General features: G+C 32.8%; 1 protein-coding gene across 2 annotated transcripts in view; it reads right to left on the bottom strand.

Annotated features, from left to right (window-relative positions):
• LOC141529372 (uncharacterized) overlaps window positions 1–26,683 on the bottom strand; it is a 201,909-nt gene that overhangs the window by 26,510 nt on the left and 148,716 nt on the right. Inside the window, exons 6-7 of one of the 2 annotated variants that reach the window (XM_074245876.1) lie at window positions 6,109–6,701; window positions 570–766 (exon numbers count right to left, since the gene is read on the bottom strand). In XM_074245876.1, coding sequence (XP_074101977.1) covers window positions 570–766; window positions 6,109–6,528 — 617 coding nt within the window. In that variant the 5' untranslated portion in view covers window positions 6,529–6,701. Of the gene's footprint in view, window positions 1–569; window positions 770–6,108; window positions 6,702–26,683 lie in introns of both variants that reach the window. The other variant, XM_074245875.1, reaches the window with a different exon arrangement.

The raw sequence follows: 26,683 nt of genomic DNA, 5'->3' as shown, positions 1-26,683 counted from the left end.
TTTAATTTATTAATCATTTAATTTGTCAAATTTTTGTTAAAAAAATTCGACAATCTATTTAATAATGTATAAATTTATGAGAAAATAAAAAAAAATATTTTTTTCTCCCTAAATAACATGGATTATAAATAGCTTTAACTTTGAGATTAATATGTCTGTTAGTGTTCGTTTATATTTATGTTAATAGTAATTGTATTATACCTGATTTGATGAGCATAGGGCTAATATAAGCGCAAAGGGACATTAGGCGATAAACGACACCTAGAAACGCATTTTCATTACTACACAGTTGCCGGTTGTTGCTGGGATTAAGTTTAAATGAATAGGAGGGCGTATTGCGCAACAATCTCTTTAATATAACTATCAGATTTCAGTTAAGTAGCGAAATTCCAAGTTAATCCGAAAATCAATTAACGATTAAATGGATAAAGGGATTAAATTTAATTGCATTATTATTATTATTATATCCATATAAATATATTCGATAAATATACGGGGGCTTGTATTGTGTTGTAGCTATTTTAGTTGATTATTTATAATATAAATAATAAATATAAAAAGTTACTCACTTCATGTAGTCAGGTTTGCAGAGGATCATGTTGTTTTTATAGTAACACGATGTGCCCATATCGGCCAGGGGTCTTTGGCAACAATTACACTTGAGACAATTATTATGCCAATAACGCTCCATCGCGTGGAGTAAAAACCTTTCATTTATCATCCCGCCACAACCCGCACACTGATGTATAGGCGTTACACCTGGCTCCTGCTATAATCAAACCAATAAATCTATTAATTACTGCTAATTATAATTATCTATTATTTTTATAGCATAATAATTTCATTTTTACGGAAAAATAATCAATCATAATCTAGCATTTATTGTCATAAGTGAAATCCTCAAATGTCATGGAAGTTTTTACTTATGATTTATTAATTTTCACTTATGCATTAATAAAACCCATTTGTATTTTCTTATTTTCTAAGAGTTTCTAATTTGCTTTGTCATAGTTATTTTTAGCCAAATGTTTTTGAAGGCTTTTTCCTGTTTTGCTTCTAAGAATTGTATGGGCATAAAGATATTAAAGACTAAAATATATAGTTATTCGTTGTAACCTAATGAAATTTTTGTCAAAAGATGAGGGTAAAATCTTAGTTGACTCTAATGCTTAAATAATTGCTTTTTAATGAACGTCATAAATCACAGTACTTATATTTTTGGAGGTTAGTTTTAACCTAAAGTTTTGCTATTAGTTAGTAAGTTACTTAAATTTTGAAAAAAGTAAAAAATTAAATGATTGAAAATAACTCAAATTTAATTTTTTAATTATTTAAATTATAAAAATATAATTAATAATTTACTTTTGAAATTTAAAATAAATACACTGCTCGAATTTTTTTTTTTTTTTTTGCTACAAAACTTATAAATCAAGTTTTGTAAAATTTAAAAATTACAAGTATATTTTATTAATTCAGCGATAATATTCAGTAAGAGCCAAACTAAACGGTATTGTGAATAATAAGAGCTCTTTGACCGAAATCACGCACCCGTATCTTTTTACGCAAAAGGCAATCTCCTCAAAATCACTCGCTCGCGACGGTCACGCGTAGGAAAGACCACCAGAAAAAGTATTTCATTTACAACTTGCCTCGTAAAAAAATCAATTCTTTCATTATATCATTAAGAAAAAAAAAAAAAGAAGTTCATTTCCCGTCGATTAATCCGATGACATTCAATTAAACAAAACAATTATCTCCTCCGAATTTCCTTTTACAGTGCTCCAAATATAATTACTAAATTGACCCAGTTGAAATGTAACAACATTATAATTAAAAACGAGAGCCATTGAAAGAAAGTCGATTACGATTGAATCACCCGTACAATACAATTAAGTCCAGCATGTACGAGCCTCAATCCGGATAATACAACTTGTGTACATATATATATATATATATATATATATATATATATATATATATATATATATATATATATATATATATATATATATATATATATATATATATATATATATATATATATGCAGCACAAAACTCCAGACATGAGGCTGAGAAACGGGACATTAGAATCTCAAAAGCGGAACGCGAATCATCTTTAAGGATCTCGAAATCCAAGAATGTCCTTGCGGTTGGTTCTTACAGTGCGTCGTCCGCGAGAATTCATTTCAACGAAATAAAACGTCGCGTCGCAGTAAATATACTCCTGTCATTCTTTTTTTTTTTTTTTTTTTTTTTTTTTTTTTCCTACAATGTATATCCAGTTTTCTCTTCCAGAATAATACCAAGATCACCTCGCTCCTTCTTGCCCTCCGTAACAGATTTAAAACAGAACTTCCTTTTCTCAAGAGCAGTAGGACAAACAAGTATAGGCACTTGTTACTGAGAATTTTAAACGGCTTATCCATAACATTACATTACATGAACACATTCATACTGCAAACCAGTGCAATAATTAAATAACAACTAAATTAAAACTCACTTTAATGTCCAGAGGAAATTGATACTTTTGATTCATTCGCGCATTTATGGCGCCAAAATGATGATGACCGACCATCGCCATCGATATAATCCGGCGTCAAGTGGTCGATAATAAATCCACTGAATAATATTAACAATTATGTATCCTTTTATGTATGTAGAATTTTCAGTATTTCCAGGAATAAACTCAACTCGAACTAGAGTAATCTCTCATGGAAGTAAAAGGAGTATAAATTTATCCAATAAGTCTTGATAAACGGGAAATACTGAGTACAGGCACTTAAACAATCACTTGAATGAGTATTACTCCGAAAGCACTTGTATTGGCAATGCCGGGGGATTTAGACGTCGGAGAGTAAATGTGTATTATGTGCGGTGAGTGAAACTCATGTACAATGTAACGTAATTAAATATACATGAGAGTAATTGAATGTATAGGAGAACTAAAAGTGTTCTCTATTTATCTATTTATTTATCTATCTATCCATCTGAGTTAATATAAACTGTTGTAGAACGTAAGTAGAGTGACTCAGAACTGAACACGTTGATCGTAACAACACGCAACCCAACAACACACGACTGGTTACTAGTTACTGGTTACTCTCAGACTCAGACGTTTCAGTAAAATCACCACGATACGAGTAGGGAGAACGAAAAGAAACGGAGAGTGAAAAACACTGCACTGAGAGTGAGAGAGACGGGGAAAGAGATTTTACTGACTGAGAGAGTGAGTTCGTTTTAAATGGTGTAAAAGTATAGAGCGCACTGTGTACAGTAATGTATAATATAATGTGTAATGTGTAATGTACAATACAAGGATAGAAGCTAAGAGTGAGGAGTATAAACTGTAGATGGTAGATGGTGTTTGGAGTACGAAAAAATATTGTGCAAAATCTACAATAAGACGAACTAGCCCCGACCGAAGTCAGGACCCAACTGACTGGACGGGGTCTGTCGGATGGCTTTGGGACCTGAATGCCTCTCGGGGTCCCTGGGTTCAGGTACCCCGTTGCGTTCTTTCCGAGGTATAGATGACGTGGAGGGGGATACCAATGAAGAATATGTACAAAAAGAAGATAAAGAGCCTAGAAAGGACCTAACGAACGTGCTAAGGGGGAAGGGTCTCATTGGTTGTTATGGTGGTAGTCCGAGTGGTGGGAGAACCAAGCTGCTGTCTCCCTCTTTCTTGGATATGAATAAATGTATATATATATTCCTATATACAGCAGTCTCTCGTCCTTAATGCTCTCTGGATCTCTCTCGCTCTCGAAGGACTTGGAGCGCGACCCCGCAACACTCTTTGCCCCATTCAATTATATTTCTCCATGGTAAATGCCCATATTGTTACGTTTGTCAATGGCGAGCTAAGTGAGGGTCACGTAGCCGGATAATGCCCGTGGAATTTAAGCTGAGAGGCCCCTCTGTGGTGCTCTAAGGCTCCGGTGCCCCTCATCATTAACATCAGTCTTTTGCACTCTTTTCGTTAGCTCCAGCATCTTCTGTCGCTCTGGAGACTTTGCTATTATAAGTAATCTCGAGACTGCCTCTGCCTCGGTGTATGTAAGTTGATTGAGTCCCGTACCGATGTGTCATTCTCAACACGTCAACCATTTCATTTTTTTCGTCATCATTTGTACAATACTCGGAATAATGACGTCATTTAGATGAAAAATAAATTTGTTGGATTATATTTCTGGGTTTACTTTATATTATTTGGGTTGGGGCGTAGAAAGAGGAAAATTTGCTAGATTTGGAGGAATAATATCAGTCATTATTTATAAATAGTTTATTTTATGGTTTGCTTTTATTTAATAGAGTAAAGAAATTTTATGGGTTTTTATTTGGATGCAAATCTACACTGTTAAAAATTGCGGAGTTGATAGTTTTTGATTGATTTAATCCCATTGAGGTGAATTGATTCAGGATTTTATTTATATTATTAATAAAAAAAAAAAATCCGTAGAAAGAACTTTTTATTTTTTTTATTGAATAAAAAAATAATCGTTATTCGTTTAAAAATGATGAAATGCGTATTTAAAAATTTTGAAAATTAATATAACCTTTTTCTTCTATCATATGTATATATATTTTTTTTTATTTCTGGAGATAACATTTTTCGATAAATTCTCTTGGAAAATTTTGTTCAACATTCCAAAAAAATGATATCTTTTAGAGGAATATAATTAATTTTTCTTCTAACTTTTTGCAAAAAAGTACAAGTAGAAATACTCGAACAGCAACCAAAAAATGTATAACAGTAAAGACAAGTGGTCGAGTTAATATTTAATTATTTTTATAGCCAATTATCTAAATGAAATTTTTTAATTAAAAAATGTTAATGTCACTTTTTAACTCCCATTTAATTTTAATTAATTTTGTGTAACGAATTAAATTATTATAGGTATTATATTTCTCGAGATAAATTTAAGTTTAAACTGTTGTACTCAATAACAATAACGATAACGATAATCAACATGTGGATGTGTAAGTAGATAATAACGAAAAAAAAAAAAAAAAAAAAAAAGAAAAAAGAAAAAGACGAAATATATAATTTAACAGGAATACGAAATATCTTTGGCAATGCTTCCGCCTACTGGCTTTCTCTCTTCGATGATCGTTGTTGCTGAACCACTATACCACGCGCTTAGAAAGTGTAGGCCAACAAACAGCACTCTGCTTAGCTGGAGAACCGACACGAGCTCATGCTAGTTTCAACAACCTTAACGATGATGCAAGAATCTCAACTGAGAATACAACTAAACAGAGAGCTGTTAGTATATATATATATATATAATACTACTTTATACATACATATAATACGGATAAAAAATACTAGACTAATCCTGTACCCTCAACCTCGGACGCTTATGTATCAAGTCTACTCTCAATATTCATTTCTCATCCTATCCACCGGTCGCCAGTAGAAAATATTTTTTCACACGATCTTATCATCAGTACACCCGAATCTGAACCCATGTGTCACCAATAAATATCTTACACAATAAAATCCAATCTCTATTATTGTTAACTCTCCCCAATACCAATCCAATAGCATTACTATTGACTTGTCTTCATCTATGTACACAGACCTAGCACACATACTTTTATTCCGACTCAATCACATTCCACAACAGCTCAGCAATTTTAAATATCTACTGTAATCACGAGACTTATCTAAATCCCAACGATAAATCTATCTCGTAAATAAATAAATAATAAATTGTCTCTAAGGAATAAATTGACCTTGCATATCACCCCAAAAACCACGGGGTTTTTAATGTTAAAAATGATTGGAGAATATCTGTACCTTTCTCACAAGTAACTGAATAGTTCTATAGAAGATTTCTTCCAATTATAAATAATTGCTGTTAATTTAAAGCTTAAGTAAAAAACAAAAATCAAAAATTCTATTTTTGCACGGATAAAAAAAAATCTTTAATAATTTGATCATTTTTAAATTGAGCCTAAAAGTATTTGAACTAATTAAATAAGTGTTTTTTTGCTTCAAAAAATTCATCAATTAAAATTTTGTAATTTTTCTTTCACAAAATTTTTTGCTGGATAATCATTTTTTTTTTCGTTAAATAAGTACATAAAAATAATTCTTACCTTTAAGGAGCAATTGTTGTTATTGTGATTAACAGGAGGATACGCAGGATGTCCTGGTAAGTGGGGGTGTGTGTGAACGGAGTGGTGAGGATTGTCACCCATCATGCCACCGCCGCCGTGGAGATGCCCATTGCTGCCCATTCCCGGAGTGCCAGACATGGAACCATAGGGAGTGCCAGGATCACCCTGTCCTGAGTGACTTAGCGGCGAGTGAGGGCTTGGAAGGTCAGGTGTCGAGGTACTATTGCTCCCTGCTCCGCTGCTGGCACCTCCAGCGCCACCTCCGCCTCCACTATTGCCGCCTCCTGGGGTTCCGTATCCTCCGTGATGGGGCCCACCGGCTCCAGGATGGTGCGGACTACTCGACAGCGAGGGGTGATGCGGATAGGCTGCGGAGTGGCCCGGATGGTGGGGGTTCATACCAGCGGTCAAAGCGCTCGCCAGCTTGACCAATTAGATGGGTGGGCCTGAAAGCCCACCGACTTCGCGTCGCAAATAAATATAGACACTTAATCTACTGATTACTCCGAGCTATTCGCGGACTAGTTCTATTTGAGTTACCGCTGCTTCTTTTTCTTTTTTAGCTCTTTTATCTGTAACAGTCAATAAAAACGGAAAATTAGTAACTTTGTATTATTGTGTTGAAAAATATCTTATAAAATTTAATAAATTATTGTCTATATAAATTTAATAATTAAATTTATTATGTAAAATACTTTATTACCTAAAGAAAAATTTTTTCTACCTACAGTACTCCAGAAAAGAATAACTTCAATTAATCTAATCAGAATTACAACAATATTAACTAAAAGACCATCGTAAAAATTCATCAATTCCCTGATTTTCCCGAAAATTTTTCTGAGTAAAATTACCTCGCGAACAATTTGTTTTTATGCGGTATATAAATAAACACAAACATAGACACATATATCTGAGCACGCATGTATGTGTGGTGAATGTATACGGAAATAGCAATTCCGCTTCACGAATTCCATTGTAGGAACGAACAAAGCTTGCTCTAATTACTCGCCTTTATGATCTTTTCCGGCGTCCAATCAGATCTTCTCATTTCCCTCCGCCCTCGAGAAAGTAATCTCATTAACTTACTACCGCTCTGGTGACCTGCTCGCGTTCTCTCAGTCCATCTCATTTGCTGCTATCGTAACAGAGTTCACCAGCTGTTCATATATATATATACAGACACATACATATATTTATATTATACACAAATGTATTGCCTCACCAGTACCAATGATATAATTTTCTTTACTAATTTATTTTTTAAACTTATACCAGTTTAAATTATAAATTAAAACTTTTCCTTTATTCGACTTAATGCGCCCATTTATTTTAACAGCTATTATTTTTCCGGAGAATCCAGTTTATTTTATAAATATTTATCTTGGTAATCTGTTAAATTAAAATTGAGCTCTACTTAAAAAAAAAAATAATAATAATAATAAATGATTTATACTTCATTTATTTTGGATGAAAAAGTTACCGAAAATGTCTCATTTGACTGTTATTATTTTCTTAGGCTTTACCTGGGGCAGGCCCCGATATTCCCATATGGATTATAACATGCATATACACACACACACACATGCGATATAATAACTATAAGTATAAAGAATGAGCTCCAGAGTAGAGAGGCCTGTGGATGCCGCCGATTCTTAATTAATAACGACGGTCCTTCTCGGTAAAACTCAGCGTGTGGTTTTTGGGACACCATCACCCATCAGCCGGCTCTCACGATCTTTTAAAATTCTCGAAACGTGTGTATGCGTGTGTGTGTAGGACTCAATACATCATACATAATAGTGTATAGTGTATAGTAGTCCTCAGTCCTCACACAAAATAATTATTTCGTTCCCCGGCAATTTACTCGGCATGACAAAATAAAATAAGCTGAAAAAATAAATGACTGTATTTTTGAAAATGAACCTGGGTATTAGTTGCGTATTTGCAAAAAAAAAAATGAATAAATTACAAAATTCTATATTTATCCCTTGAGCTAAACGTCAATTTCACTGATAATTACTCTAATATGAGTTGCGGTGTAGTGTATTATATAAAATAGGGAAACCTTCACCACCGTCATCAGCATCACTTGCCAGCTGTTGCATTCAATTATATAAAACCCACGAGTGCTAATTTTGACGTTGATTGGTAAACCATTAATCGTTTATTCGGGCCCTCAGCTACACTAGTGATGTTTTTTTTTTAATTGAATGTCTGAAGAGATTGTCGTTGAAAATTTTATTGTCTATGAATTTTTGAAATTTTCAGATATAATAAATTAGTTTTCACTGTTATCAATACGATAATAGCACCAATTGTTGACATTACAAAGGAAAATATTATAATTTTATTTTTTAATGATGATTAAATTAATATTTAGTGATAAAGTAAATTATTAAAATATAGCAATTACTAATTACTAAATTAAAATTTTCAAAACGTAATTTTGTCTGAGAAAATGTAATTGAAATTCAGAATAAATTTAATATAATAAAAATCAAAATAAATAAAGAAATGTATGATGATGATAAAGAAAAAGCGATGAGCAAAATGATCCCAGCAATTGTTGTCGAGTGCGTGCTCGAGTATATAAAGTGACTTTTCTTGACGTAGCGGAAGTGACCTCACATGCGATAACGAGACGATAGCACACATTTGCAGCTATAAATACCCCAGACATACACCGTACATTATACAGAGCAGAGCAGTAGCTATATACAATATACATCGACTGTGTAAGTCTACTGGTAATTACCAGAATGATAATGACGAAGTTTAATGCAGACAGTCAGTATCCCGCTAATGAGTGTGAGTGAGTGAGAGAGAAGAACACTGAGGAGAGCCACCACAGAGGAAGCTAAACGATGATCAACCAACCGATAGAGATAATTAACGATCACGATCGTACGAAAACGAGGACGTCGAGTGCCACAAGGACGATTACAACCGATAATAACGAGATGCTGCCGATGTTGTTTCCGATAAGGATGATAACGAGGACGTCCGTAGGCGATAATAACAGCGATAACTCCGGCTTAATTTTATATCAATAGAACTAATGCGCGTCACTTCATTGCTTACGGTTGTTGTTGTTGTCGTTGTTGTTGTTGTTGTTGTTGTTGTTGTTATATTCACTACTATTGTTTATCGTTCCGTCTATTTATTTATTGTAATTGTTAGGGAGGATAATTGTTACACCAAGAATTTTTTAAATATATATTTACGATATGACAAAATAAAAGTACCCGCCCGGGGCACGAGGATAATTACATGATCGTTAGGTTCTCTCGATTTCGTTGTGTGATTCTTCCAAGAAGTCTTGAGGGCATATGATCATGAGAAGGTGGATCGTCTTCGTGTAGAAAAGTACGCCTTTTCATTTGCTTCAACAAAACCTTAACCTTCGCGGCTGTGTCTGTCTGTCTGTCTGTCTGTATACACATACATTTATACATCTATACATCTAATAAAGGTCCACGGTAACAAACAGACGAACCCGCTCATCTTTCGCATAATTACTATAATCGTTTTCTCCAATAATTAGATTATTTTTCAAGCGACTTCTCACTCACTCTCTCAACAACATTTCAGTTTCTCCTTTCTTTAAAGTTCCCCGTTCTTTCTCTCGTTTTATTTCCAATACAACAACTAATCCAAACACCAATACTAACTACAAATACCGATACAACGACTATAGTACCAAAGATTCTTGGTCTGAGTCTGTTCTCTTGGATTTTACTCCGTAGAATTCTTCGCCCTTAGTCTCTTTTTGCGTGTTAGTCTATTCGAGCAGTCATTATACCTCAACTCGCACCGGGTAAGTTATCATTACCCGGGTATTTTATTTATATTATTTATTGCGTTATTTTATGTTAACTTGCTTTCACCTGAGCTTTGTTTTGGTTTCATTTTAAAAGGCTTGTATTATGTTTGACTTGTATGCTTTGTTTTAGTTCAAGTTTGTCTTTAAACTCACGCGGCTTCTCGAGAAATCGGTCAGTTTACTGCGATTATTTTCAGCATTCGGTGTATTACTTTACAGTTTACAGCTCAAGAGTGTAGGTTGGAGCTGTTGAGCGCTCAACTGATCTTTTTTATGTTTTTACTGCTGGTGAGAGAAAAATCTCAAGCGCTGGTATTGTAAAACTTAAGACCGTGCCAGCAAGAGTCCGAGGAAGGGGAGGAACAAGAAAAAGTGTTATTAGAAGATACAAATGCCTTATTTTATTGTTGTCTGGTTATAGTTGTCGGTAGGAATGCAACTACAGCCATTTCATTGTGAAATATTATTTCTGAGGGATAACCTCACGGATGAGTAAAGCGAAAGTGTATGTACATATACATAAGAGGGAAAGATGTGTAATGTGTACATACAACATACATTCATATATACAAACAACAAATATACTCAAGTGAAGTAAGATAAAAAAACTAAGTAAAGTCTCTTGACCACCGAGTGAGTGCCTTCAGTATGTAGTGTGTATGTGTAATATATAATAATAATAATAATAATAATAATAATAATAATAATAATAATAATAATAATAATGATGTATTATATACTATCCGTCTCGTCAAGACTCAACTCCGTGAACTCAGGACTTTGTAGTCGCCGTTCTCGTTTTATAGTTTTCCCATTTTCCACTTTGTATTTTGCATAACTATCACATTGTTATCTATCCTATGCAACAAGTTTAAAAATTTATACTCACATTTTTTATTAACAAAGTTATAAATTTGTATTTTACGGAAGCAACTTACATTTTGACATTAATGTCTCCCACAAAATTATTCTCAAATTTATATCAGGGCAAAGTGAGGTTAATACTTTTCAAACAATCATTATTATCTATTCAAAAAGTGTTAATTGCGTTTATACGGTTATATTGGCTTGACCTATTATTTATTACTTATTTAATTTATCAGTTAATTCAAATGTGTAATTTGACAGAAAGATGTCTCATTTGTTAACAAAAAATCTGAAAGGTCTGACCCTTTTACTGTTTGAAATTCCAACAAAGGATTATTCGCTAAAGAGTAATGCTTTGTGATGATGTCACATAACGCAATAATAAGTTTGTACAGCCCAGAGTATAACAATACATACACACATAGCATAACAATATTAATAGAGGAGGTTATTAAATGAGATGGGAGCTATGGGAGCTATGTGATCTCTTGTAAGCCGATGTCAATCAAGTATGCACGTACATAGAGTACTCGCGGTGGTTATACGAGTGGCCAGACGATATTGAGTGTCGTGGTCGGTTTGAAGTCAGCAATGGTGTGGAGTAACAAGCTGCCACTGTCCAATATTTATGGGGGGCCTCGCAGGGGTCGTCACTGGACGAAGAGGATCCTTCCTCATCTACATTCTCTTTTTCCTTTTCCAACCTAGTATACCCCGCCACCGTGTAGTAATACCAATCCTCACACCCTCACATCCCGAGCCTCACTCTCCAAGCTAGTTCCCAGCAAATACATCACCAGGGTCAGTATTGAGCCAACTGTTATTCGCAAATAACTGTTTTACACTTTGACTCTTTCAACTTTCAACGGGGGTATTATTGCCTCACTGAAGAGGGCAACCTACAAAGGTCCTAAACTCTTATATTGCTCTCTACCGCGTCTACGGCCTATACATACAAGTCTGATGAACCACATGCGCCAACATCTACAAGCCCGACGTATGAAAGCATATACATATGCAAAATTCAATTATGCACATGGCATCTTCTACAAGGCTCTAAAAGTCACTAAGACATGTTTATATGAACTAGCTATAATTTTTACACCCTCACAAGGATAACTTATAATTTTTTTTTTTTTTTTCAATTACATACTCTGGACAATTTGTTCGAAGTTCTATTTAAAATTAGTAAACGGCAAATAATTATGTTTAAAATTTAAACTTTTAATTCAAATTTAATATAAAAAAAAAAATGAAAAGAATTATTATCTTAAATCAAGTTAATTTTTATTTTAGTGTGTAGAAAAATGAAGATATATATTTAAGCTGCAAAAGCTTGCCGAACCTCAGTAAACAGGCTAGCTCTCGTAACACCAGGTTTAATGTGTTCGAGATTTATGTCATATAGCACGGATGAAATTCCATCTCGTGATGCATACATAGGTCGGTATATACAGTAATGCAGTACGGCATCGCGTGGAAAAAGCTTCTCGCACTACTCGGGTGGTATGGAAGAGCTCGCTAAGAGTTATGCTTGCAGTGATATCTATTATAAACCCATGAACCGCCCCTACGCCAGTTTTTACGTGTCCTCTTTCTGCACTAGCCTGACATTCCTATTTAATTTCGTCTCTCTTTTTCTCTCTTCAGCATCGATGTGCAATATGACTGCACATGCTGCACTGTTGTGTGCTTTCGACTCTCAAAACCAAGTACTCGTATTCTGGGGACACTTAATTAAATACGTATTAAGGGACTGAGTGTATTCCGATGTACCGATGCCCAGAAACTCCATCAGCGAAGGAGAAAGTTATGTGTATTTGTATATCTATATATGATATGTGGATGTTTAAAGTGCATATAGTGGCTAGCTCAGCTTTAACAGCTTCTATATACGCTTCTGCGGTAATCTGACACTCCATTGAACCTTCTGATATGATTTATTATGCCTGAGTGCTTTATTTTACTCTCTTTGACAATTCGTAAATCGTGAATCTTTAATATTCTCGGTGAATGTGTAATATTTGTACATAAAATTATATTTAGCTGGATCGATTATTTTAAAAATAGTTGGAACTGTAAGGAATAGCGAAGCTTGAAATTAGAGAGAAGAATTTATTAAAAATTTTAGAAAATTTTAAATTAATGTTTGAAAATTATTATAAATGACATATTTTTCAAAATTCCACATAAGTAATTATTTAATTAACTTCCTTCCCATAAATGAAAAAAAAAAAAAAAAAGGATAATTTCTCTTTAAACAGAGTTTAATGTTAATATATCTAAGTATCATTTATATTTTAACAAGATCCCCGACATTTATATTTATACACATAATGAGACGTAAGAATTTGCTCGAAAAGGCGTACGCCTACGTCTATAACGAGCTATCTCAGTTATTCTACACAGTGCAGCCATAACGCATCAGAAGTGAAGATATAAATTACGCGAATTGTGCACTAAATAATTATTTTTAATTTACAACCAAACTTTATATTTTAATAACAATATTAATATTAAATAATATTCATTATAATTATTTATTTTGAGAACACGGTACACTTTAATTAACGCGCTAAAAGTTATTATTGTTCACAAGTTTAATACAAGTCATACTTAACAAAATAATTTCATTACTTTTAAATGAAAACTTTTTTATTTAGCTCTTCCGCCAAACTTTTAATTAATTTTGTTTACCATTATTAATAATTAATTATATTTAAAATTTTAACATTAATTAAAACTCAAATATTCCGATTTTCTATAATCAAAAGTTCAAACCGAAGCTCTATTTTATTTTCATTTATATTTAATAATTTCTTAGATTCTTGTTTCAGAAAATTCAATGTATTTCTCAAGTGCAACACACAATTACACTCGATATATATAGGATAATATAATACAATACAATATAATACACTAATTAGTGAGCTCAGTGATGCGGGATTGGTGGTTAGACAAAATTTATCTCACTAAGCATTTGCTGTCGATCAAGATAGAATATAGTGCGCCATAAGCTCAACCTGGGCGACTTAAGGGCAAATGAATGGATGACGCTGTACAAAACATATACAGATGCCTAGATATGTATGTATGCACGGAGAAGTAGAGGTTTCTAAGCTGAATCAAGTAGAAAGAGGATAAGAGTATCTAAGCTAGCAATAGTTGAAAAGAGAAAGAGAAGCTGAAAGAAAACAAGGACAGTCATTGGGGACGACGTCGACTTTGGATGGGAAGGTGGATGTTAGGTGGCTCTAATTGGTCGAAATTAGCAAGTTTAGTCATTACAGGAGTTTCCGGCGATGAGTCCACTTGACTTTAGCTTCCTGTGGAAGGAAGGAAGGAAGGTGAAAGAGGATGTTGGCTATGTGTTCTATTTTGCTTTCGGAGAAACTCGGGACTCTCTGTAACTGTATATATATATACCACACACCACTCTGGTTCCTTACTTAGGACGTTTCTAGTTGTCGCACCCTCTAACCTCTTTCCTCCAGACTCTAGACTCTGGCTCTCTTCATCCTTGCAGATTTCGTCCTCAGGCCTTATATATGCACTCCTAGTCTCTAGTTATAGTGCATAAGTATTAGTATTAGTATTAGTAATACACGAGAACAAGAACAAGAACTGGAACAGGAACAAGACTCGGATAGGGGACGGGAACAAGGTTTACTCTAGCTCCTTCCTGACGTTACTATGTCGAGACTTTAACACCGCAAATAACTGTTGCCGTGAGAATTCTGCGGTTTGCACCTTACTATGTCTACACCAGATGATGACGCTGTATATCTGTAGATATACAGCCATAAACGCGCTCGAGATCAGCTTTCTCATATATATTAACTATTGTATCTAATTTGGATTAGACATATCATTATTAATGTTATTATCTCTGATTACGTTATTGAACGTTAAGCTAATTTTGAATCTGCCTGTTGTATGACTTATTCCACTGTTATATTCTATTCTCGGCGGATGGTTCTACAGTAAGACAATAATAATTATATAATGTCAATGTCTGTATCTCGAACTTTTATTTAACTATCAGATTAGTTGACATTCGATGAAAATATAATAAGATCGATTGGCTTTTATTTATAAAATCTAATAAGGGTATGAGTGACACTGAATTAAGCATTTATCTTGATGGACACTCATTCAATTTATTAATTATTTGACGGTAAATTGGCTGAACAATTACACCGATTATAAACTGCTAAATTCGTATCTCTCAAATTAGGTTACATTGTGGTGTTCGTTTTGAATGACATTATTAGTTATAATCGTAAATCGAATATTATATAGAGAATAGTTTTACCATTGACAGGTAGTTCTATTATTTATTCTAATTGATACTGTGATTAATTTATAATAAAATTATTTATTAATTTTTTTTCAATCTCTAAAGCTTGAAAAATTTTTAAAATGAATCATTAAATACACTTTTGTGTTAATAATGATAGGCTTTTAGCTTAATCCAGAATATTTAATGAACAAAGAATTCAATTAGCGCAATCAGTAATACATCGCATCAATACATTGGATAAAATAGATTGAATTTAAAATAAAAAAGGTCGGGATCGATACGGGAATTAGCAGATTAAAAAATAAATGAATGTTATTCTATAAATCAATGATGATAATTATCTGATAAAGCTTATCAAAGTGTAGCGTTTATCATGATTAAAGTCTAATGTATATAATTCCGCAGCGTACTGCGAAATTTATAGTCGACTGGGATTACAGTAATTTCAGTGTAGCAGTACACCCAGCAATGAAGTTTGAATCACTCTGTATCTGCCCTGGAAAGAGTGTACTAGTTCCAGATAATGTTTGACCGTGATGAAATAAAATTTACTGGTTTATCGAATTTACCGATTACAATGTTACATGATAGTTGATGGATGACAGTAAACAGTAACTTAAAACTATCCGATCTGTATAAAAAAAAAAAAATTGTAGGAAAAATTACAATTGTCACGTCGTAATCCAGGACCAGACTTTCAATATCTTTAGTTTGATAATTTTACATTTTTAAATTTACGATGTTAAATTCGTATAAATTCCTATATTGACTACTTTTATCCACATTTTTACGATGTAATATCATAAATTTTAAAGCATAAAATTATTACAGTGAAGATATTGAAAATCTGGTCTTGGATTACGATATAAAAATTGAAATTTTTCCAACAATTTTTTTTTTCCATGTAATATAAATTTTTTATTTTGGTTTTCTTTTTGATTAATATTAATTCCGTTGGATCTATCTACCCCTAAATGCGTTCTAGTACCCCACGGATGCTAGATAGACTGGGACAATGGGGTTGTACGAGTGTCTGTGTCTAGTATAGAGCACGAGAGGAATCAAGCGTGTGTCGGACAACTTTGCTGTAATACGCAATGTTCGATGTACAATGTACAAGTTCGTGCACTATATGTAGGTATAGTGAAGCAACAAAATGTAAGAGTGAGCGAATAAAATACAATATCTGTGTCTGTATAAGTAAGAGTACGCACGAGCGTGTTGCAAAGGCATCAGCTGCCATATCCAAGGACCCTTAATTATTCTATTAAACGGCTCGCGGACTTATTGTAGCAACCCCTACTCTATGCTTAGCTCCGCACCATCATTTTATTATCCAAGCGTAGAAAGACGCACACGCGTTTTATTTAATGCCGGCTCTCTGTCACTATCAATTGAAAACGGTGATATTATATTTAATAAATTTATTGTCCAGAGAATAAAGGAGATAATATTAATGCATTCGGTAGTGCTTAATACGGAAATATAATAAATTCTGGAGAATTTTTTGGAAATGCATACTTTAAAAAAATAAAAAAGAATCATGGGAGCTAATATAATGGTTACTATACCGGATAATTTGTAAAATGGGCTGACGAAATATAAAAAACAATAATAAGAAAAGGTAAACGGAAAATAATAATTCTTTAGTGCTATTATATATTCCCTTGAAGGTGCTACGTAATATTGGATGAAACTTTTATGGGATAAAAAAATAAATGGCAAGTTCTAGGCTTCAGAAGCTCGGAGACAACCAAGTGATTGCTCGTAAAAGCTTGACGAAAAAAAAAAAAAAAAGGTTAAATAAAATGAAATAAAATAGAAAAAGAGAAGATAAGAAGAAAGACTGAGGAAGAAATCGTCGATCGTAGGGGTAAGCCAATTTTATGACAACTGCTGCCAAGTTTCAAGACTAATTCTAGGCTGTCTGATTCAGAATTTTAGTGCCTCGTGATAATAAGAGTAGAGGGGAAATACCCTTTTACTGTTTGCAATTAGACTCGAGATAATTTTTTATAACAATTGCTTGCAATTAACTTTTCTTTTAATAAGTTGTTATCAAATGAAACAATTCATTTTGGTAGTTTTTTTTTTTTTTGTGGAAAATAAAAAGTGAGTTTGAGATTTTAAATGGTTAAACGTTTAGGTTATATATAATAAAAAATGAAAAAATAATAATTTTGAGTAAAGCCAAGCAATTTCCGATGTAATTTAGAGCCATATAAACTAAAAAGTTTCCATGAAAAAACCACAAAATCATGGAATGAGTTCGAGTCTTAGTGAGAGCAGTTGGTTTCAAGAGCTGTACTAGTCTACACTCTTCTGGTATGGTATGGTATGGTATAGTATGGGTGCTACTGGTACTATACGCTACATAGATATACTATATATTGTGTGCCTTAGCTCTCTTTCAATTTCGCAAGGGACCGTAAAGTAATGATTCCAATTTCGCGAGATCGCTCGTAGCTCCACGACGATTTGGATTAAGCGACTAAGGAAATTCAATATCAGTAGCTGGATGGCCACATAAAATTACTGACTGCCACTTTGCCTTAATTTGCGCAGTAAAGTGCCCCCAACCCCATCCTCTAACCCCTTTCTCCCACTTCAAATTTTTTTATCCTCCAGAATCTTTCGAGTTTGCGCTCCTTAACTCCCGTCCATTCTGTAGCACACGTGAGCTTGTTATTAAACCGCGATGAAATTAAAAATGTGTCGATTAAATTTATGATTTAGAGGGTCGTTTATTGATGCATTTATTGCGCTGATTTTTTTTATCATGGTAATTCTTAAGAAGATTTATTAATACGCGAATTTTTTTTTTTTATTTTCAATAAAATTAAAAAAAAAATCATTAGACATGAATTAACAAAATTTATCGCTTTTTCACAAATGAAGACATGGAAGCACTTATTTTAAGCTTTTTCCAATTCGCAAGTCGTTAATGATACTGCGATTGCAAGGTACAAGGCGCAATCTAAAAGCTCTCGAGTGCTCTAGTGTTGTATAAGTATAGAGAGAACACGGGAGGTATTAGGACTCGTGAAATATGAGAGGGCGATATTATACTCGACGATGCTGACGTAAACGACACTACAGTATATTCATGGAACGAGAGGAGTACGCCAGCGTTTGTACAACAAAGCTAACCCGTGTAAGCCACTTTTTCATTTTGTTCAATCGATTTGCAATATATCGGAGAAAGTGCTATATTTACTTTATTTTTCTTAAAAATAAAAAATCATACTAAAAAATAAATACATACTCTTATATACATATAAAATTTGATTTATGTTACATTTGACCGAGATAGGTAAATAAATTAACTGAAGATTTGATTCATCAATTGCCCATTACACAAGATTAATATGCTCGAGTTTCAAGTTTGTTTATTTACAACGCGAAAACAAATCACGGAAAAGCGTACGTATTTTTTGTTTTTATGCTGTACACAGACAAATAGTTTTATACTTTAAAATATATTGTTTCGGAGAAAAATAATTTTTATATTTTTCTATTCATAACCGTATGACGTTTATATGCATGTAAATTCACATTTTACAATACGCGATACACAAAGTGTTTAAAAATGAAATTTAAATTTTTCTGCAATATGTTTTCAATTTTTATTTGTCTCCAATATTTATTACAAGTTTTTTAATTGAAAAAATAAAAAAGTAAAATAACAATTAAAACATTTGTTTCGATAAATTTTTATTAAAATTAAATTTTAATAAAAAAATTAAAGCATATCTGACACCAATAATTTATTTCATCATAAAAATCGTGATTAATATTCGTATAATTTTGATAAATTAAATATGGTATTTGTTTTATTTAATATTTACTTAATTATTAACAAAAATTTACGAAAGTGTTTACTTTATTTTTAATCAAATTCGGTCCAGAACTGAAAATTGTCGGAACATTTTTAATAAAAAACTTTCGTCGTCTTCCTTCATTCAATTGGGTCGTTTATGTGACCCCAATAATTCAAGACAGTTAATTTTTTCGATGAAAACACTTTTTATTAAAACTAATATTTGATACAATAAATTATAAAAAAAAAAAAATAATAATTTTATAGATATTTAAAGTAGTTATTAAAGCTCAAAGTTTTTTCATCAAGCTTCATAACAACCGTGAGTAAATTATCAATCGAACGCTTGTTTTTGAACTCGTGGTTCGTGGCTTTTAATTAAACAAAATAAATATTCATAATTGAATTTCTTATTAAATATTTTATCTCTTATACCAAGTGAAAAAATTCAAAATTTTATCTTCAAATAATTACATTGACATCCAATAGTTTACAGTATATAAATAAACACAAGTAAAAGTAAGCCAAAATTTAAAAGGATTTTCTGACATACGTAAACAATAGTACTGAAAAATCTAGCTGGACCATTATTTACTCTGGTGATGAAATCTACAACGACTTTTACCAAATAGAATATGTAAATCCGTTAGATAGAAAGAGCTTGTGCACTCAAGAGCAAGTGCCCTGAACCTCGTTTCACATGACGCCCTTCTCCTTCTCCACATACATACATACATATATACATACGTACATATATAGATCTTGCTATCTTTCGTGTAAAATCCATTGGCCAAAATTTACGGCATACCACGCAGGTCGCTATTTTCTATTCCAGATCTGTTGTCTTTGTTGGTCGCGTAGAGCCAGGGCAAGGAACCCCCGTGTCTCTCTCTCATCGCATTTATAAGGTATACCCTTATCTGGGAACCGACTCACTCTCTTTCTAACACTTTTTCTCCTTAACAATATACACACACATATAAACTGTGTAGTATGTACATGGTGTGTACTGTATAGTGTACACGGGAGCACGCGGCACGTAAAACGTATCCGCGTACGAAATTGAACTCACCCGAACGGCCGTAATACGAAAACCATAGAATTCGCAATATCGTATCACGCGCATTCCGTCTACAGAAGCAACCAGCTAGTATTACGTCTTTTGCAACTAGGGGATAGGGATAGGGATAGACCCGGTGGGTGAGTGAGCATGTCAGAGAGAGAGAGAGAGAGAGAGAGAGAGAGAGAGAGAGAGAGAGAGAGAGAGAGAGAGAGAGAGAGAGAGAGAGAGAGAGAGAGAGAGAGAGAGTGTGTGTGTGTGTGTGTGTGTGTGTGTGTGTGTGTGTGTGTGTGTGTGTGTGTGTGTGTGTGTGTGTGTGTGTGTGTGTGTGTGCATAGACCCCTTTCCCTTCCCCTTCTCTTTCCTACCTTATATTCGCACTGTTCTATATGATACCGCGAACCATTTATAAGAGAATATGCCGCGCAAGTAAGATACGGAGAAGAGAAAATTTCAGTAGGTATCCCTCTCAGCTTCACCAAACTAGAAACATTTATTTTAAATGCGCTATATACATATATATTATCGTAAATCGAGGCATAGATGGTTGTCTGTGGTTGGGGGAAGGAGGTGAGATCCCAGGCGTGTCGCTACTATCAGTTTATCAGATGCTGGAAGCTTTGTAACAGCTGTTACATATCCCACCAGTTATGCTAATTCCAAACCGGGACTAAACGAATATAATCAAATAAAACACTAATAACAGTAACATATTTTACTGTTATTAAAAAATTATCCTCATAAAGTTTATCCTATCCCGTGAATAAAATTTTGATATGGCCTAATATGCCTATATATAATTTTTTGGTATGACTATAAGTCATGAAATGAAAATTATTTGTTTCAGAACGTCTCTCAAGAAAATTCTTTTGCTGGATATAATACAAATACATATTAAAAAACAAAAATCGAAAATTTATTTATTAAAGTAAAGCTCTAATTTATTATTGTTTTCGTTTAATAGGATATAGAGTAGAGATGAAAACAAAAAATTTATAAATTGTTAAGCATGACAAAGCGGGGGAACATTTCGATCGATGTTTTCCAATATCTGTCAAACACATATTTTCGTCAGATTTATTTCACTCGACGTCTATGCCCCTCACACACCCAGTATACCAGCGCTGGCTTGCTATGCTACGAGACGGGGATAAAGGTCCAATTTCATTTTCTCGCCGCGTCGTAAAAGCGTACACACTACTGTCCTCATACCCACTCCCAGGCCGTACCCATACCCCACCATACCATATTCCTACTGTACTATACCTGTACCGGGGACGCGAGCTGGAAATTGGCTTTATCTTTCATTTGGATAATACACTTTTCAAAAAGTTTTAAAGATAAATAAGCAACCTTTTTATTTAATTAAGTTCGGGCGCTATTATTCAGGCTACTGGTTATGGGATATGTAAATTTCGGGTTTCTAATTTCATTAAGACACATGCAATAATTAAAATAACTTTCATAAAAAAAAAAAAATAATTGTCCAATCATTTTAAAAAGGCTCAGTTTAACAATTTATTAAAATGAGCCATTGAATTTATTTAATTTGTGACAAAAAAAAAATTTCTTTTATAAAAAAAAGTAATTTTTTTTCTCAACATATTTTATTGACTTTTTTGATCAAAATATTTCCAAGTGAATGAGTAAAAAAAAAATTCACAAGCATGTCCTGGCAATAGATGGAATCGTGGAACATTTTCGTTCAGCTGGGGAGCATTATTTTTGAATATAATAACAAAAGGGAATAATTTTGAAAAGTTATTAATAGAGACTTGAGTGATCGCATTAGTAATGTTAAAGTAGCATTAGACTCGTGACGTTCTTAGTAATGAAAGTAGACGTAAGTACAAGTACAGTAGAGTAGTAGGTCTTTTCAGAAAGTGCAATCCACCGTGACGGGTTCTTATTTGTGGTACGACATTTGTTGGTTCTCAGCTTACGTTCATTACGTATCCAACCGAACACTACGTGTACTTACAATTTATCTATATTCCGTACTTATGCTATATGTACGTACGTATACATACCGTATATATATATATATATAGAAGGAGAAAAAACATTTGGAAGCAATGGAACATAAACGTAAAACCCTTTTCGCATTGAGAAACTCAATGGAAAATTCTTGTGGTTGCACTAGCGTACGACAATTCCTCTCTACACACTACACGCACAGAGGATTTCCATTTTACGGAAACACTACCAGTGTGGGGTACATACTCGCGATAGTCTCCCAAACAATCGCGGAAAAAATAATAATAAAAAGTAAAAAAAAAAGCAAAGAAAGTCTCTTACTATTTTTCAGCTTTCAGACAGAAACTCTCGCTGTATACTCAGTCTACCAAAGTTTATGTGGAAAAAACACATAAGTCTATACCACATATGCACATTTATATCTGCATCTATGTATTATAAATAAAATACAGATGTAAAAAATTTTCAGCAAGTATTATATATGTAAAAATAATATCTCTAGCAACTTTATTTTAGCCAGCAGATGTATTGCGATAAATATATTTTTTATCGTTGAATTTAATTTATTGTATTTTCACATAATCATAATATATATTAAGTTTGCGTGATACTTTGGCGTGTGTATTAGAGAACGAAAAACAGAAAATAATAGCATATTAGTAGTAACGTGACCGACAGCTGTGGCAACCCCTGAATTGAACTGTTATTTTAGTATTGCACATTTAATACACACGCATGGAAATATAAATGTATATGTCACTTAATACAAATACAATGATATATAATATCTAACGTGTGGATTATTGTAAAAGCCGTGAAAAAGTGAGCACGTCATTGGATTGATCGTCCTCGGCTCAACTCGGTCCACGGTTTTATTGTTCGCGAGGCGTTAATTGTCGAGATTTGTCATCGGACATAAAGTCGTGCAGTCTCCTCATGAGTGTTCATGCACTTTATATACATGGTACGGCGTATGGGGTGATTTTATCCCCGCTGTATGATGTATGATGTATACTGTACGGGGTCACCGGGTTGTGTGTTGTGTGTTGGGGTAATACGCTCCTATCTCTCAAAATCTATTTCAATAATGGTTTATTTAAATTTAATACAATCGCTGAGTTACGTCTTGTGAATTCGGTAAATAGCCGAGTAAATAATATTGATGTTGTATAATGGGTACATAATTTATCATCCTCAGCTATGAATTATGTTTACTTATGATCTTACAGCTTTGACGAAATATAATAATATTAATATAAAGCGATTTTACTCACTCGTCAATCTCGTTAAAGTTAACTCGAAATCTTGTGTATACTTTTATCTGGCTTTTCCCTTTCCCTTTTCCATATTGTTATGTATTCTCAAGACTCAACACACACTTTACTCGGTATGTATTATAACGACGACAAAACAATTTTAACAACCAAGTGTGTACAAAAGTGTCGAGAAATAATCACCCAGCATTTTGTTATTTTTTTAAAACTTGTGTGTCAAGTATTTCCTTAACAACGGTCTCAAACCTGCTCTGTTACACTTGTTTGTGCGAGTATTTAAAATTATAATTTTAGAGTCATTATAAAATCAAACTTCGCTGCGGAATTAAATGCATCTCTAAATTTTTAGTGTGCATTGTTTGAGTCAGATTATTAAACAGCCAGATCATTTTATGTTAATATATATATAATGAAAAAAAAATCAGGTAGTTTAATATTTTTTAAATTATAAAAAAAAAATATTTCTGATAAAAGTACTGATATGAATTCCCCAAATTTAAGTGGTTATGTAAGCAATCAGTTGTAATAATTAATCGATATTAAACTGAAAATTAGTCCGCTATACGTGAGGAAGGTGCGTGTGAGTAAAACGCATGTCATTGTGCGTAATCATCGTTTTACCCCTCAGAAGCATACTACTAATAATAACAATAATCGGGGCATGTAGCTCGGCGGTAAGCGGTAATACTACCAGTGACGTGGCATACGCTCGGTGTTGTGTCTAGCCGCACATATTGCTGAATCGTTATTAAATTATACACAAAGCGATAACTAAATTGACCAGTACGGTTCGTTAACGAGTAAACGGTCCTGTTCAATGTGATTTTGAATTTAACTAGGTTATATGCAGTCAACAATTTGTTACATTCGTGGTATCGGATAACACACCCTCTCTCCACTAGCTCCCGTTCAGCGCGGCACTTTGCTGTTGCTACCATACCCACACGATTGTTATTAATAAAAATATTGCCAATGACAATATTTACCTTGGTCACTTCCAGTGACCATATTTTCGTTTGTAAACCATTACATGCTTTATCACCTCAAATATGGTTATTAAAACACAAACCACGGGTTAATTTTGATAAATATCTGCGAGATGAGTTCTATAATTTATCCTTCACTTGAACTTGACCATTTTATATCAATAAAAGCTACATTATTTTTTAAATAAATAAACTTTTATAGTCTTTGGTCAACATCAACAAGACTCCTCACACCTCGGCTTGTATCTCGAGTACCATTACTCAGCACGACCCTAAATAAATATGTATTATATTTTTTATTGTTATTTTTAATGAAACGCAGCAGGTCCTTAGTACTTGCGTGACAAATTAATATTTTTCCAATGGTTTGTAAATTTATGAATAACTGGACGTTTTTATTTTTTAGGACCTAAAAAAACACTTTAAATTTTTTATCTCCAAACTTTAAGTTTATTTTTTTAATATCAGTAAATTGTGCCCTAAAATTTGGTGAGAATTTTTTTTTAATTATTAAACATTGAAAGATTGTTTGAAAAAAAATATTTTATGAAGAAATTAAGGAAATCAATAGGAAAAAAAAATTTTTTTTTTTAAACAAGTAAAGTGATACTTCAGTTCTTGAAGTTTGTTAAAAGAAATAAGTGAAGAAAAGTTTTGATATTTAATCACCAGCTGTCATTGATGAATTTATAAATAAATATTCCTGGAAAGCTTTTATGAATATATTCATTAGCTGTTTTAATTTACATGATAAAGATAAAATGTAAAAATTTCAATTATATGTTCTTATAATTATAATTGTAACGAATGATCGTCCGAAATATTTAGTTAGTTAATTACAGTGTGCATGAATACATGAATTCAATCGTCAGCAACTTTCACCACGTGGGAGTACTGCATTTGGAGGGCTAGTCCGGATCTCCCACGTGCAAGTTATATTAAGTAAAGAGACATATAATACAATATAAAAATCACCGGCAGATCGTTGCATCGATGATTAGACTTCCTTGAGTTGTATGTAATAATTTCCTCGCCTTGTTTATCCAAAAAAAAATTTTAATTTATTATACTTGTAAAACAAAAACCGTTAAATGAGATTTTTTGTTGTTAAATTAAGTATATAATAGTAATTTATATTTGCCGTATGCTTTACATAATACGGTGACTTTTTGTCTGGTGCGGACATTAAAATATTATTTATTGTTGATTATTGAAATGTAGTCGGTCTAAAAAATTAAATGCATTAAATATTAATTCCTGGCCATCCATCATGCAGTAGTTAGCCATTACACAGTCAGTCCGTGATTGTAAATTATAACTATAGCCGTTCATTTAATGTTTATTTATCTATGCAGTGAATAATTACTACCGATCCGCAATGCCAGAATTAATCGTTTATATATTTTAATGTATGTTTAATACCGAAGTATGTTGCACAGATGATTGCAAAAACTATTTGAATTAAATAAGATTACATGAATAAAATTTAGATTGATATATGTCGTCGTTAAATTATAAATTAATTAGGCGAGACTGATTCTAAATACATGAATTCATTTACTAGATAGTAATAAATCTAAATAATAATAATAATAATAATAATACTTCAAATTTTACTGAATTGAATCCTAGAATTTTTTTGCATGTCACATTTTAATTTCAATATCTATCCTCTCACAAATTTAAATAATAAAAAATAATATAAATTTATATTTAAAATCACGATAAAATATTTTTCACATTTTTAAAATTAAAACTTTTTAATTTTTCAAGGATAATTAAAATGTATTATCAAATTTTCTAACATTGTACTTTTAGCGGAACTAAAAGGATTAATTGCAAAAAAATTAAACACTATACCGTGACAAAATTAATGTTAATAGCACAACTCATGCACTAGAGTTTTATATTGTATTATGTGTAATGTCAAAAAAAAATGTTAATACGTTAAATAAGTATAAGCCTGTCAATATAAGTATAAAGTTGGTACAATCAAACGGAATAAGCCAATTTTCCAAGCAATTTCTTTATCGTTGCCAGTTGATCAGAGACTATGACTTTAACTACAACAACAACAACAACAACAGCAAGAGAACCGGAACTGAAACTGTAACAATGATAATAACACTAATGCTAACAATAACAGCAAAAGTGTTTAACTGTTAAATCCCGTTCACTTAAAGTTTATTTAGCTCGCTGATTGTTTGATTCTAATATGAGTGGGTGGTTATGTAGGCTGTTAGACACATTAGCGATCCTTTTAAGAGAGAAATCGGCACACGGCTCAGCCACCTGGTGATGCAACTTATTAACACCGTCTAGTCCGGTCTTCACAATCATAATCTGAGGGCCGTGTTAGAGTCGAGCAGAGATAAGGATTACTACACCACAATACCATGGCGAATAGACCAGAAATAAAAATAAGAAGCTTAAGCTTAAAATGT

The sequence above is a fragment of the Cotesia typhae genome, unplaced genomic scaffold, assembly GCF_013202065.1.
Source record: "Cotesia typhae breed Kobodo isofemale line unplaced genomic scaffold, CoteBio_Ctyphae contig_48, whole genome shotgun sequence".
Lineage (NCBI taxonomy): Eukaryota > Metazoa > Arthropoda > Insecta > Hymenoptera > Braconidae > Cotesia > Cotesia typhae.
The sequence above is the reverse complement of the archived record's forward strand: the minus strand, read 5'-3'. Positions and strand labels throughout refer to the sequence as shown.